The sequence below is a fragment of the Struthio camelus genome, chromosome 2, assembly GCF_040807025.1.
Source record: "Struthio camelus isolate bStrCam1 chromosome 2, bStrCam1.hap1, whole genome shotgun sequence".
NCBI lineage: Eukaryota > Metazoa > Chordata > Aves > Struthioniformes > Struthionidae > Struthio > Struthio camelus.
Genome location: NC_090943.1, coordinates 6,376,996 through 6,391,284, shown reverse-complemented (window position 1 = coordinate 6,391,284; position 14,289 = coordinate 6,376,996). Strand labels below are relative to the sequence as shown.

General features: G+C 44.6%; 1 protein-coding gene across 2 annotated transcripts in view; it reads right to left on the bottom strand.

Annotated features, from left to right (window-relative positions):
• OXSR1 (oxidative stress responsive kinase 1) overlaps window positions 1–14,289 on the bottom strand; it is a 92,066-nt gene that overhangs the window by 35,785 nt on the left and 41,992 nt on the right. For both annotated transcript variants that reach the window (XM_068934163.1, XM_068934164.1), the window contains exon 4: window positions 13,307–13,448. In XM_068934163.1, coding sequence (XP_068790264.1) covers window positions 13,307–13,448 — 142 coding nt within the window. The remainder of the gene's footprint in view (window positions 1–13,306; window positions 13,449–14,289) is intronic.

The following is a 14,289-nucleotide window of genomic DNA, read 5'->3' as shown; positions in this document are numbered from 1 at the left end:
CCTCTTGCTGCCTTTGCTCTTCTCAAGGTGCCTGGGCTGCTGCCAGCTCCTGGCCGGGATAATTTTAAACACATATGCTCCCCAGCATTAGAGGATGCTGGATTCCTCCCAATCTCCAATCAAAGACATTGGCGTGGCATGCTTCTCCCAAAAGCGAATAAACACTGCCCATGAGACAAGGACGCTAAAGACAAACTGAACAGCAAACTGCAGTTGACAGCAGCCTTTAGTCAGTCTTCAAATAAGTATTTTAAGTCCTGCCAAACGCCTGCCTCCTGCTAGCAGTGAGCATCCTGGGGCCTAATATCTGTTTGAGACATTAGTGTAAAAAAAAAAAAAAAAAAAAAAAAAAAAAAAAAAAAAAACCACACACACACCCTCACTACTCGCTTGCTTTAACGGTCAAGAAAGCTTAGACAGAAATATATGGAAATGAAATTATATTAAGAACTAGTCTTGAGAAGCTGATTTAATAGCAGAGTGGGATTCAAATCAGTGAGAAGCTGTGACAGCGATGCTGGAATAACCAGACAAACATAAAACAGTTATATTTGAAGTAATACTATAAAAGCCACAAGTGCATAACAAATATCTTAAGCAACACTAGTTTTTTTGTTTTTTGTTTTGTTTTGGGTTTTGTTTTTTTTTAACGTATTAGAGCCTCAAAAAGCAAAGTCAGACCTATTGTTCCAGCTCATCTTAGCATCGTACTGAAGGTATGTAAAGAATATAGATTTATAGTGATCTGTGTAAAGCTGAGTAGCAAATGATCTGCATATTGCCGGTGCTGAATTTACAGACATGCATAAAGATGCTAATCATCTACACAAAGCAGGCCCAGCACACGCTGCTGCAGCAGCAAACACTCTCCACCGCATGCTTAGATCCTGACTCGCATGTGCCTTAGTTTTGCTAGGGCTGTGATTTTTTTGATCAGCCTTTCGCTAAGAGATAACTGGAGTTCAGCACGAGGTCAGTGAACAATCGCTGTGAGTCAGCTCAAGACCAACTCGTTTTTACACGGGCCCAATACGTGCGCAAATGCTAAGGGGCAAGTCAGCTTTCCTTCCAGGAAGCATTATTCTGTTTTCTTCCTGCAGTTAACAGCTGCAGCCATTGCAGACAAGAAGGCATCAGCACTGCAGTGGAAGGAACTGAAGAGATTAAATACAACATTAAGGAGGTGGCTATGCTCCCCCCCACCCCGGCACCCACTGTCCAAATCCAACACAATCAGAATTGCGGAGAGTAAATTACCGTTTTAATTAAAGCGTTGCAAAACCCGACCATCCTCTGCACTGTACGTAGCAGTGAGGGAATGGAAAGGCTCGCTGCCAATATTTAGGTAAAAGACTCCTCTGGGATCCATCTCCATGAGCACGCGGAGCCACGGAAGCGCCGTGCCCAAGTTCGTCGCTCCCTAGGTAAAGGCCTGGCTCGCAGAGCGCAAAATGTGCCTGGCACGGACACAGCCATCTCCAGGAATCCTCCCCTCCCGCCTGCACTAATTCATCGGGAACGGAGGGCGTTCAGAAAACTCTCCAGCGCTACTGGAAATGTTTATCCAGGCAGTCAGTTCTCGGGCAACAGCCAGGACGTAGGAAGCTATTTCGAAGCCGCGAACCATTTCCAGGTTGTGCAGGACCCAAATCGCCTGTTGAAGCTACTGCTCCTCTCCCTGAAGACGGGTGCGGGCAATGCTGATTTTCTCTTTCAGGATATTCTGGCACTGCCCCAGGATTTTGCAAAGCCTTCCAGGTAGTTTAGGCTATGCGGTATCGTGTAAGCTTTCAAAACCTCTCCTGCCCACATTACATGACGTACAGCTCACCTGAAGCAGACCACACTGTGTTCAGGGAGGGACCAGAAAAACTTAAGCAGAAAGCTAAGGATGAGTTCTCAACCATCGCACAGCTGAGTCCAAAAGCCAGGCAGTGGCCAGGAAGTGCCAGGCACACTCAACGCTGCCCGACTGCCCTGCCATAACAGGGCAAACTAAAACTAAGTCGGGAGTACGAAAAGCAGTGAAACAAGCATTCACAGCGAGTCCAGTAGAAATCTCAGCCAAAGAACTGCTCTGCTCCCTTAACCCTCTCAAGGTGCAGTCTTCTTTTTTCAAATTCAGCTCGCATTAGTTAAAATCAGCATAAATTCTTGTTGAAGTAAGCGTCAGTAACTATGGTGCTTTGCACTGGCGCAAAAAATTTTAAAAAAAATCGTTACTGCAATAAGAAAACCATTAGGCCAATAGGTGCTGCCAGCTACACGAGTCAAACTGAAAAATTAAATTACGACTTGATGTGGCATTTCCTCCCCACGACCAAGGCAGCTATTAGTCACCCCAATGTGGCATACTCCACCCCTACAGCAGCAAAACAGGTCAGAGGCAAGCAGTGCTGGGACAGCAGCTCCATTCTGGAGTTACTGTAGCATGGAAGTAGCTCCCAACCTCGTCGTTTCTCACCCGTATCGGCGTCACGTTGCCTACTGCAGCACCCTCAGAGCTTCCCCATCAGTCCTCAGGCAGCGCTGGATTAATGCTGGGTGAACACAGCTGTCTTGCTGTAGTGATACTGATGTTACTTGCAGTATCTCCAAATTAGGTACTTCCTTAACACCATCTTTGAGATAAACTAATTACATTTAAAACAACTTGGCGGAGGAGAGGAATGGTGGTTTCCTGTTTATTCTGTTCAGGAGACAACTATAAATTCACAAACTGACCAGCAAGAAGTTTGTTACTCCAGGATATAGTTGCTGCCAAGTATAACAACTTGAAGGTCCTTCCTACTAACGTGGTAATGACTATATCCGGGGTTGATATACTCAGAATAAACAGTATGCCTCTGGCAAAATCACTCTGTTGAGAACAGGAAGCATCTTTAGATTGTAGTGTAAATGGTAATTATTTCACATTTTAAAGGAAGTAACAGAACACCACAGTAAACTCTTCCTTGTCCAGAGCTGAACAAGTGCTAACATCCTTCTGGACCTTTCTACTGCATAGCTCTCATTTTTCTCTCTTCTTAAATATTTCAAGGGTCCTTCCCTCAAAATATTTACCTAGCGCTTCAAAACCAGACTGAGAAGAGGGGCTTGGACCCCCTCCAGTGCAAAGGGGGATCCTCCTGCAGCAGGGCAGAAATCCCTCCTCGTTTGCACGCTGCGCCGGTTCATCTCCCCCATGCCACACAATCCTAGGACAGCACTTGTTTCACGAGAACGCCTCCTGGGCAGGGCTGGGTCATGTTAGACCCTATATAAGCAACATTGATCCCCAGTCCATCAAAATTACAATGAAGCACCCAGCTACAGGAGACTCGGGAGCACAGGCGGGCAACGAAGGAGAAAACGGAGTTAAATTCAATTTATTATGCCTCCTTTTCTAGCCTGATGTATGTGCCTTTAGGACGCAGGGCTGGCTGTCAGCACAGCCATGAGTCATCTGCCCATTAGGTGGGATTTACATCAGCTGTAACAATAAATTTTTATGGACTGAACTCTATAGTGTATAATTTGGCATGAGGAAGTAATGGTTGGTCCTGCCAAGTTTTATTTAAAAGAGTGCAAGATACAAGAATCACTATTTTCTCTTAATGGCAACTCAAAATGTTTATATTGGATACAACCATTTGCTGCAGTCAACATTATCTAAGTAATTTGCAAAATGCTTCCAGGACAATATCTCCACTTACAGTTAAATATGAAGCAATTTGCCACATTATACGCCAAATGAGTACTAGTCTGTCTCTGCTGTCAAACATTATTCTCCCTCCGGTAATATATTGTTACCTATATCACCTCTTTCCTTTGCTTTATAAGCCAAGATATAAACCATTGGTTATAAGACGTTTATCATGTGAGACAGCTACAAAATGGAAACTAGGTTCAGAGCATACAAGTGCAAAGAAACATTTTTATTCCCCTAAAAGTCAGTGCGTTTAGTACAACGTAAGAGATCACACAAGCAAGGCGACTGTAGTAAAGGTGCAGTAAATCAGCATAGGCCTGGTCCTGCTTTGAAAAGCTGTGTCCTAACAAACATTTCCCACCTGCAGAGGTGAGCCTTAAGTCTCAAATTTGGGAGCGAGATGCAACTACTGACCGTTCAGTGCAGGTCCCAAGAGTTGGAGGCATTTTTAAAGCTCTGGCCTCAAATACATAGGTACAAATACTTGTCTGTGATTTTTTTTTTTTAAACTGTCATTTTAATGGTTGGAAAGCGTTAGATATACAATCTAATCCAATTAGGGCGGGGGGGGGGGGGTAAATCAGGAGTGAAGAAGTTTTTTCAGGTCTCCTAGGAAGAGGAGAATCAAGGCTCTGAAAGGAAAAATGACGGAGAGCTTGCGGCTTTCCAAGCAGAGGGATGTGCGGACAGAGCCTACAGGAAAGGACTCTCAACCTCCAACAAGACAAGCTACACGAGTACACCCAGTACTTGTTTTCCCTGCTCCCTACCCTTAATACCCAGGCTGATCACACTAGGTGAGGACGAAAGAGACCTCCTGGAAAAGAATCACATCCACCCTCCTTGGCACCAGCAAGCTAAGGGATATATGAGAAATCAATCTGCTGTTGTGCTTTATTTCAGCTAAAACAGAACATAGCTCAGAGGATCTGTGATACACTTGCCAGGTACGTTTGCCTCCTAACTTTTACCTCCAATGCTTGAAAAAAAAAATGAACTGCTGCTTTAACTACAGCGTTTGGGGCTCAAGAACACACGAGTCAGAAGTTTGATTCATTTTAGGTTAAGCAACTATGCCAGCTCAGAGAAGGGAGGGCACGCCAAAGGGTGCGGAAAACCCTCCCCAAGATCCACCCTATCCGAAAAGCCCGAAGGGCTAAGAAGATGCTGAGGCAGTAAAGAAAGAGTTGCAGACCTTGGGATAACTCAGCACGCGCGTCTGACACGAAGTGACACGGCGAGCGGGGCACAAGGTGAAGAGCCTCACATCACTGACTGCGTTACCATCCGACAGACGCTTGCGGTTATCGCAGTGTCTGCGACTTCTCCCTTTATCTCAGAAAACTAAGTCCAGCTTACTCTTTCTGCTCCTGGGCCAACTTTGCCTTTGATGGTTTTGCCCTTTCATTAATTCCTCCTCCTCTTTCCAAGTATTTACAAGCATAAACATGGCTGAAGTAAGGTGTGGTTCAATAACAGATCCTGTCGGCTCCAGACTTTACCTCCCATCACCGTGCCTTAAGCCCCGCATCACGTAATGCCATGCTCAAGTAATCACAAGTACGCATCAGTTCAGGGGCCTGCTCCAGCTAAAAGCTAACTGGGCAGGAAGGCTTTTCCAGAAGGCTTTCAAAAGAAAATACATTTGTATCAGTGAACAGCAACTAAAAATGTATTGAGGATTTCTTCCAAAAATTTATCCACTCAGCCCTTCCATTTCCTGATCTTACTTCCTCCACAAGGATTGCAACGGAGACCAGGCACAAAGCTCCTTTAACAGCCGATGCACAAAAATCCAACACGCAAGGCAAAGCATGCTGTGGCGTCACGGGGGGCTGCCTCCTACCCCCAGAGGCCCAGATACTTCTGAGAAGCCCTGCCTCAGTCTTTAATAATAGAGGAAAATCCTCAAGTTGGAACTTGGCCTTATTTCAATGTTTCATATCACGTTATCGAACGTGCAAGTAGGTGGGCACGCTTCATGGGGCAATGCCAATGATGCACACCGCTGCGCTGCAGTATGGCGGGCACTCCTACTCAAAACACATTCCCAACGCATAGAGAAATAGGAATTTCCCCAGGACTATTGCATACGCTCAGCTTGCCCCAGCTTAAGCACATGACAAATCAGGTAAGCGGAGGAAACGGGAAAGCCAATGACTCAAGCACCTCCCTCCCGTCATCCTACCTTAACTGCGAGAACGAAAGTTCATTTCGGGAAACCCATAACCATCTCTGATCCACAAGAGCTACTGCCCAAGATTTTGATACAGGGCAGCTTAAACGGGACGGCATTTCCACAGAGCAATAAGCATCCCCGTTCTGGGGAAGCAGCACGTATATCTACACAACACAAGGCCCCAGGCAGGCCTGCCAGGCAGCCAAGAGCAGTCCATATCTACGCAGCCACCCACTGCTCTGGCTCAGCAACGTTTCCAACGTGACGCAGAAAGGAGAAACTCCAGACAACCAGGAGCCAGCAAAGACTTGGTTCCTTCTCCAAAATCTGGAAGATTCCTCTTAGTCTGGCTTAGAGCTAAGACGAGCTCCTTATTTCGTTACAAGACGGAGCTGGCGTTTATAAAGTTGGGTGTGTTTACATATGAAGATACCTTCAAAACGGAAACAGCCTTCTGAGCGCTCCCAGTCTGAACTTGGTGATGCTTCCCAGGCTTCCACTAAATGAGGGATTTTTCTGTAGCAATTCCCTGTCCGATGTCCTAAACATCTGTTTTATAGTAATAAGCTTTACTTTCCAATTTTCAGTTGTGTAAGAACTCTGCTTTTAAAAAGACAGGATACAATTTCATTTCAGAAATACGCAGAAATAATTTCTGATGCAGCCTTGCAAAGCTTTAAAGTGTGCTTAATATACTACCACATAAATTTAGTGAACAGCCAATTTCTTATGCATTAGCTGCATACAGACACATGAAGGAAAACACTGTAGCGGTCTACCTAAATGCTTAAGACGCCTCCACTTACGTAGCTCTTAGGATCTAGGAAGGGTAGAAAGCCTGCTGTATTACAACAACAGACAATATTCAGAAACATCTTTTTGGAAGTGGGTTATTCACTTGACGCATTAGAGTAGAAAGGACTAGTGGGATGAACACCAATGATTTAACAAATTACTCTATTACTGGATAGCTGCTGTAAGAGCCTACACTGAGTAATCTATTCCCAGTAATCCATATCACATAAAAATAGTGACATGACAAAGGTGTCACGAACAGGGTAGTTTTAAGCAAACGCAAACGGCCACTTGATCTCTTCCAAATCAAAAGCTAAGGGAGTACACGTTGCATTTTCACCTGACAGAATTAATGTTGCAAACAGTGAATGAAGATTATTCACTGGAAAAAAAACTTCGAATCCAAATAATGCCAGCAACTGAGGAACTGCCAGAAACAACATTAGTTTAATATGCAACCCAGTTACGGATCACCAACCAAAACCTGTAATTGCTGCTGAACATTTCGAAGATCACCCTGGTCTTTACTTCCCGCTCTTCATGACATTTTTCTTGCTTCTAACCCCCCATGTAACAAATTCTCTTATCGAAAGGGTGCACAAAGGACAAAAACAGTCGTTTTCCTTGGACCAAATCAAAATATTTTGAGTATCTGCAGCCCATGTAGTGACCTCGAAGTCCAGAGGTAGCATTTGGGACTGAGGTGAGTGACATTTGGCCAGATATCCAAATACAACAGCCAAACAGCACGTGGTGCTCAGCTTCATCAAACACCCCAGGGCAAGCAGATCCTCCTACCGCACAGGGCTTCTGGGGGCTGCGGCACCAACGTTAGACCAGAGCCCTGAATTTTCCTGTGCTTTCATCAGCAATGATATTTACCATAAGCACTTTAATTGCCAGTTCTAGGCTTCAGAACTGAGGCAGTTTTCCTCAAAGTGGATGAAGACCGTCTCCACAGGAGCTATTGTTTCTGGCTTGTCTGCGGACTTGGGCTTTTCATCTGGTTCATATTTTCTCTTTGCAACCACAAAGACGGGGGGGAGGGAAAAAAAAAAAAAAGAGAGAGAGAGATCGAAAGTCTTGGTTTGCCAAGCTGCCACAACAGGCCCCAATCTGACTGCTGTGCACACAGCAGGGAGATTCAGCTCCAAGGTACCAGCAGTGGTCTTCAGGCCCTTGAACCCTGCCCACCAAAGCATTTATTTGGAGGAGCAAACTCCAGTACAATCCACAGCAGCATTTCTTCTTCCTTCCCACCAGTATGCTGAAGACACAAAAGCAACACTTCCATTGTTCCAGCTACAAAATGTTTTACAAATTAAAGCTTTAAACTGTACTTTAACGGCTATCTCTAATGGTTACTTCTGTCCATCCCTCACTCTAACAGACAGAGGATTAAAGGAGGCTTTTCTGATTTTAAGATAATTGTGAAATACCCATTTGGAAACAGACTCTCCATTCCTCTCCCTGGCCCCAAAAGGACATTTCCTCAACACCTCCCTGCAACCAGAGCTACTGAATAGTCCAGAATATTATTCCCAAAACAACCAGCTTCTTGACATCTCTGCGGTGTTAAGTTTTACACGAGAAGATACTCTACCAGGCTCTGCGACTTCTGTCAGGACAACTCAACCCCCATGGCTGAAGAACAGCTAGCTTCCAAATCACTAATGACCTGGCTTAAAACTCAACTGGCACTTTGAGGTGAAAGGCTCACTATCCTGTTATCTACCCCTCAATCCTCCCCTACCAAATTTCACTTCCAAAAAAAAAAAAATGCATTCCCTAAAAGTAAGATCACAGCACCAGGCAGAGGGGGGTTGTGAAGGTCTGCTGTAATATCGCTGCAGAAACAAAGAACTACAGTACTTCAGCCCTCAAAAATCATCGTTGGCATCCCGAAATCCCGTTTTACCGCAGTATCTGCCAGCAGAGCTATCAATGCATTAATCAGCTACACGAAAGTTAAGCTTGAATTCTGTAGGAAATTGAGCTCTGCCAAAACATAGTCACTGGCTTTTACCTTAAATCAGAAGCTCCCTATTTGAGGAAAGTTCCTGTAAAGCCACAAATGAGCGGTGGTAATATCATGCGTGTGTGCACATACATATACACATACACACACAGAGAGACACCTTTTTTTTCAGAAATTTTCTTAATATAGGTAGAGGAGCCAAGCAATAAGGGAATCTTGATCTTATGTCAAAACAGCCCCAAGTCCCAGAGAACAAGCTAATATATTTTTGGCATAAAAATGCATCAAGAATGTTGCTTCAGGGTCTCTTCAAAGCAACGTTCGAGCAGCTGCCGTGGCACCCTGCTGCCCCACACTCGGAGGACTGATGGTTCAGGGTAGGGGAACAAACATCCAAAAAGTGGTTCACGTCGGTGCACGAGCCAATCTAACTCCCAACATCAAACGTGCTGTTCCCCTGCTCCTCCCCCAGGAGCGTACTAGCAAACTAACAGCTGGATCACTGCCTTGCCACCACTTCAAGCGCACACAGCCCTTAAACCACTTCCTAACCTTTGTTTCACAAAAAGCATGCCGTCTCTGCACTCGTGCTGCAACACAAGAATCTGACTATACGTAAGCATTCGAGCAATGCATCATTTCACCTGGGCGAACTGAAAGTATTCAGTTACACAAGAGCTAATCACCAACAGGAGATGAGCTCAGAGATAAAAATAGGGAAGAAGATAGAGAGACCTTGTAACAGCTCACCAGCCCGACTCATTTGTCCGATTGCCATGAAGAGCACCACCTGAAAGAGCTTTGAACTCCCCTCCGACAAGTCACTTTAAACAACAAAACCTCCCAAGTTTTTTTTTTTTTTGCTTTACGTTTCTTGCGAAGTCATTCATCAGACTCCTGGATACCTGCTAATCCCCAAATACACAAAGGCGCAAAAGTCCAAATCAGGAGAGGTGCAACGTACCCGGCGGCGTTGGTGTCACCCAGTTGTAGTCACCCGGACAAGATTAGCCTGGGAGTGACCCCTAGCAGGGCATTAGTCTTGCTTGTTTGACTTCTGTAAAAACAGCCTGTCAGATCAAAATCCTGCAAGACGACTTCACACAAAAGGTTTCTGAACGTGGCTCTTTGCCCTCAGCACGCTGGCTGGGGCCCAGGCGTTTAACGCGAGCCGGATCCCCAGGATTTCAAACCGTCATTGGGATCACCGCGCTCCGCGGCGGCCGGCGCGGGAGAGACGGCCCGTTACACCACCCGGCAGCAAAGGCTGGGAGCGGCCAGCTCCGAGGTACGGGGCAGTAGCTGATTTGGGAGGAAGACAGGGAATACGCGTAACCAAACAGCTAGATGACTGTTACTTTGGATATAGCGTTTCATGAAAATAAGACTTATTCTTTTTTCTCCTTTGGCTTTTTCATGAAGCAGACTCTGCAGGCCTCAAGACACTGCTCCCGACAGCCCTCGCAACACAAAAGCGAAAAACGTCACCACTGGCAACAACATGGGAGATTTCAGCATTGGTTCTTGAACAATGCTATCTATTCAAGTCTGAGCCTAGCTCAGGCTGTTAATTACGAAAGTAAACAAGAAAATATAATTTGAACCTTTACTAGATATTTGGTTTTCTAATCTCTTCCAGAGAAGACTATCAAACAATCCTCCTGTCCAAAGCAGGAGATTTACGCTACCCTGTGAAGGCAGCTCCCAAACCTTAACTGGAAGTGGCATTAAGTTCAAGACGAGCTTAGGTACAGTAAGATTCAGCAGCAGCAGAATTTCATTAAGCCTGTTTTCCACGTGTTAACTTAAATCACCCGTTTTAAGATGATGTATGATTTAAAAGTAGCAAGCGGTCCCACTGCCAGACGCGTATTCTCTGGTCTTGCTGCCGATTCACAGCAGTATCGACCTGTCTCCATTTCGGGTCAATGGCTCCCACTAAACGACATTTGGGTCCAGATACTCCTCCTGCAAGCTTTGCCGACAGCCTGGGCGTCCAACTTCAGAAGTGCTAACAACATTCGTTCCACCATACTGCGTCCCTAATTTTATCATAGGGATTTTTTCCTAGGTGTGATACGCTAAATACCCCAGCCCCGTTTGCCACCGGCTAAACGGGCACTTTGTTCTGCTGGCGCCGCTGTCTGCTTCGGGTTTCTTGTTCCCTATCTAAGCAAAGCCCTTCGCTTTTGACCCTTCCCAGCTGACCTTGCTTTGACCTGACTTACACTCCAAACGCAGCTGCCCCACATTACAGACTCTATATTCAGCTGCTCAGGCATCACCTGATGCAATTTCCTTTAGAGCCAGATACTTTAAGCTGACCCAGGGGACCAAAGTTGAGTTATTTTAAACACTTCCTGCCCGAGCATCGCTGGCAAGCCTGCACGCTGTAGGATTTCCACCTGCATTTCCCATCAGGCACGGCCACCGTTATGACCCCTTGCGTTAATCAAAGTGTGGAAAAACACGCCTCCGTTCACATGCATGAGGAAAGGTCCTAGCTGCTCTGCAACTTCAAATTGTTTTTTTTTTTTTGGGTTTTTCCTCCCTTAGTAGTATATACACACCCAGATTGAATGCAAAACAGCGTAACTAACACCACTAAGGAAACATGTTGCCTCCCTCAAAGGCACGTAAACCTGCTTTCTGCCATCAATTAAAAAAAAAAAATCCATCCTTTGTAACACAGGTAGACATCCTGCAAACAACTTTCCCTTTATACGTTGACTAACGATCGCCCTTTCTCTAATGGAGCTTCCCAGACTGCTGGGCTCCACACAGCGAGGTAACCCGAACCCTTTTGATGCTAAATATTATACAATTAACTTTTGGAGCCACCGGCCACAACACAGGGACGCAAACAAGACACACGTGCATCAGAGCAGCTCATACGTGACAGCATCCTTAAGTAGCAGCAGTGACATGGCACCAACAAGCCTGCAGCGATTACTTTGCCAAATTCCCCTAAATAAGGGCAAAGCACTTTCTTCAACAAGTGAGACAAGAACGGTCGCAGCAAGTCTAGCTTAGCCCAGCTCCAAATTATTCAGCATGAATCACTTATTTTCTTCAGACCCAGCAGTTTGAACTGATGGAGGAGTTGTTGCCTTTGACTTGCTGCAGTGAAGCAGTACAAAACTAGTAATTGTGGTAAAGATCGAAAAGGGTATATTTGTGGGGTTTTTGTTTTTACTGCAGTCAGCAGAAATAAGATGTCCACAGAAAGTTCAAAGTCACTCAGTGTGACATCTTCAGAAACACACTGAAATTTAACATGCTGCTGCTACTTTAATAGACGTATTTAAATTTGATTAGACCAGAAGGTGAATGACATCAGCTAAGCAAATCAACTGGAAGTCACAGGTGAACATGTTTTGCCACTCACTCACTGGAAGGGTTAAAAATGACTATGTACCTTTACTGTAGTTAAGGTTTCTATTACTTTAGCCCAACTTAGAATTGCCTAAGTTTTATTTCTAAAAAACAAAAGTTAAGCAGACAGCTGTGATATCAAAGCTGTCGTCAATGAAGACAACTATTTTTGTTAAACCAGAATTTTATCTGAGACTGGAAACTGAAATTTAAGATTTCTTTTTGGGGCAAAAAAAACATATGAAAGTTGTTTCCAACTTGTTTTTCTTCCCTCTTTTTAATCCAACACAATCTAAAAAAGCCATTCTGCTTGACCAAAAATATGAACTAAATGCTTCGTGTGTTTTCTAATTAAAATTACATTTTGGCAAAAAATAAAGGATACTTCTTGTGCAGCTATCTTAACAGCACAGCAACCTATTCAGTGTAGCAACGGCATTGCTTACAGTGGCATTGTACCAGCAGAAGACCAACCTCACAAAATCCCCAAGGAAGAAAAGACTGTTGCTCCCAGCAGCAGTCTTGTGGTTGGAATGATGTGTATTACCAGTGAGCCGTATGCTCTATTTTGGGTGCGCGTTTAGGATCGTGCATCTCATTCTTTCTGATGGCAGAACATACTGACTTGGTATCCACTCTTTCTAAACTAAGTCACACCTTGACGCAAGGGGAGAGGAAAAGATGATTTAAAAATACCTCCCAAATGACAGAGCAGCACTGAAACCCACAGTTTCAGTGCTCCATCAAATCACAGACCATTAGCTAACTGGGTTTTGCCTACAGAAGTTTTTCACTTCTGGGTTTTTTGTTTTTTTTTTTTTTCCCTTAAGTGAAATGACCCAAATTTAAATTTCATGATGTTGATCTTGCAGCTAGCTTTAAGGAAAAGGGAGGGGGGAGGTACACACAAACAGGGCTTGCAGGGCTCCTTATTAAATTTCTCAACACTTCTCATGCAGTACTCAGATTTGTAGCTCCGTAAGAAACAGAAGTAGTTTCTTTTCCACCTCCAACAACTACATATTGCAGCTGGATCTTGACATTTGGCAGGAGGTTCTCTAACTTTCACTACGCCTTGAACGTTAATCCAAGCTTGACCTGGTCACAGATTTTTCCCAAAGAAGCTGCTACTGTATGGAAATTTAAGTTCTGAGTGTCAGTAAAGCTCCATCGCTATTACCCATGTTCCACACCCCAACAGCTGGTTTTATGATGAGACTGCATATGCTCAGCTGCTCTGCTGCACTGACGCGTTCCAGGACAAAAAGATGAGGAGAAAGAAAAGTACCTGTGGATTTGCCCATTTTTATGCAAATAGTCCAGCCCTTCCAGCACCTCCTTAAGGATCGTGGCTATACAGGGTTCATCCAGGACACCGCTCTTGTGTTCTCCTTTGGCCACAATATGTTTTATAATATCCAAAACAGAGCCTAGGGGGGGAAAAAAAGGAAAAAAAAAAGTTAAGCACGCTTGAGCTTAAGCTAGAAGAGTTGATTCACAACCACGTACAATTTACGGTCACTTAGTACAAAAGCCCAAAGAACTTCAGATTGAAAGAGGGAAGCAACGATGGTCAGGAACAGTCAGAAGCTCTAGCCTTTGACACAAGAAAGCCAGGGCAACGACGCGAGCCTCACGCTCAACTCCTGAGCCTTACAGGGCTGCAGCTCCTCGAAGTGTGCTGTAAATGCCCTGTGATCACAAGGAACCGAGAAGTTATCTGCACATGCCAAGATGTGCAGCGTACATACATTGAACTCTTGGGATGGTTTTGAGTGGATACGGATGCTACAGCTGTTTTAGTACTGAGTACGGGAGAAGCAGGAGGGGGAAATGGAAGAAGCAGGGGGCTGCCAGGACTCGCAAGCAGAAGGCAGCAAGCTAGATAAAATTAGATTCCACTTTCTGACTTTTTAAAAGTTGGTGTGGAGGAACAGCAAGAAAAAATCTAACAGAAAACAAAGTGGCAATAAAGATTTAAAGAGAACACATAAGTGGGAATTTTGGTAATAAGTCAGTTCCTCACTGCACACAAAGCTGAAATAGCTTGGGTTTCTACGGTTTGATCCTTGTACTGTGTCAGCTATTAGGGGTTTTGCAGATATGAGGCAACGTCAGCAGCACTGAGAAGTTCTTAAAGAATGAGAAAAGCAAGCGTGACTGCAAAGCACAAATTCTAGCCCTGTTTGGATTGTTTTTGAACACTAAGCTTATGCGAAAAGAACACCTCAATCCTAACTTAGCTGGTTTAGGAACGCTGAAAATTCATCT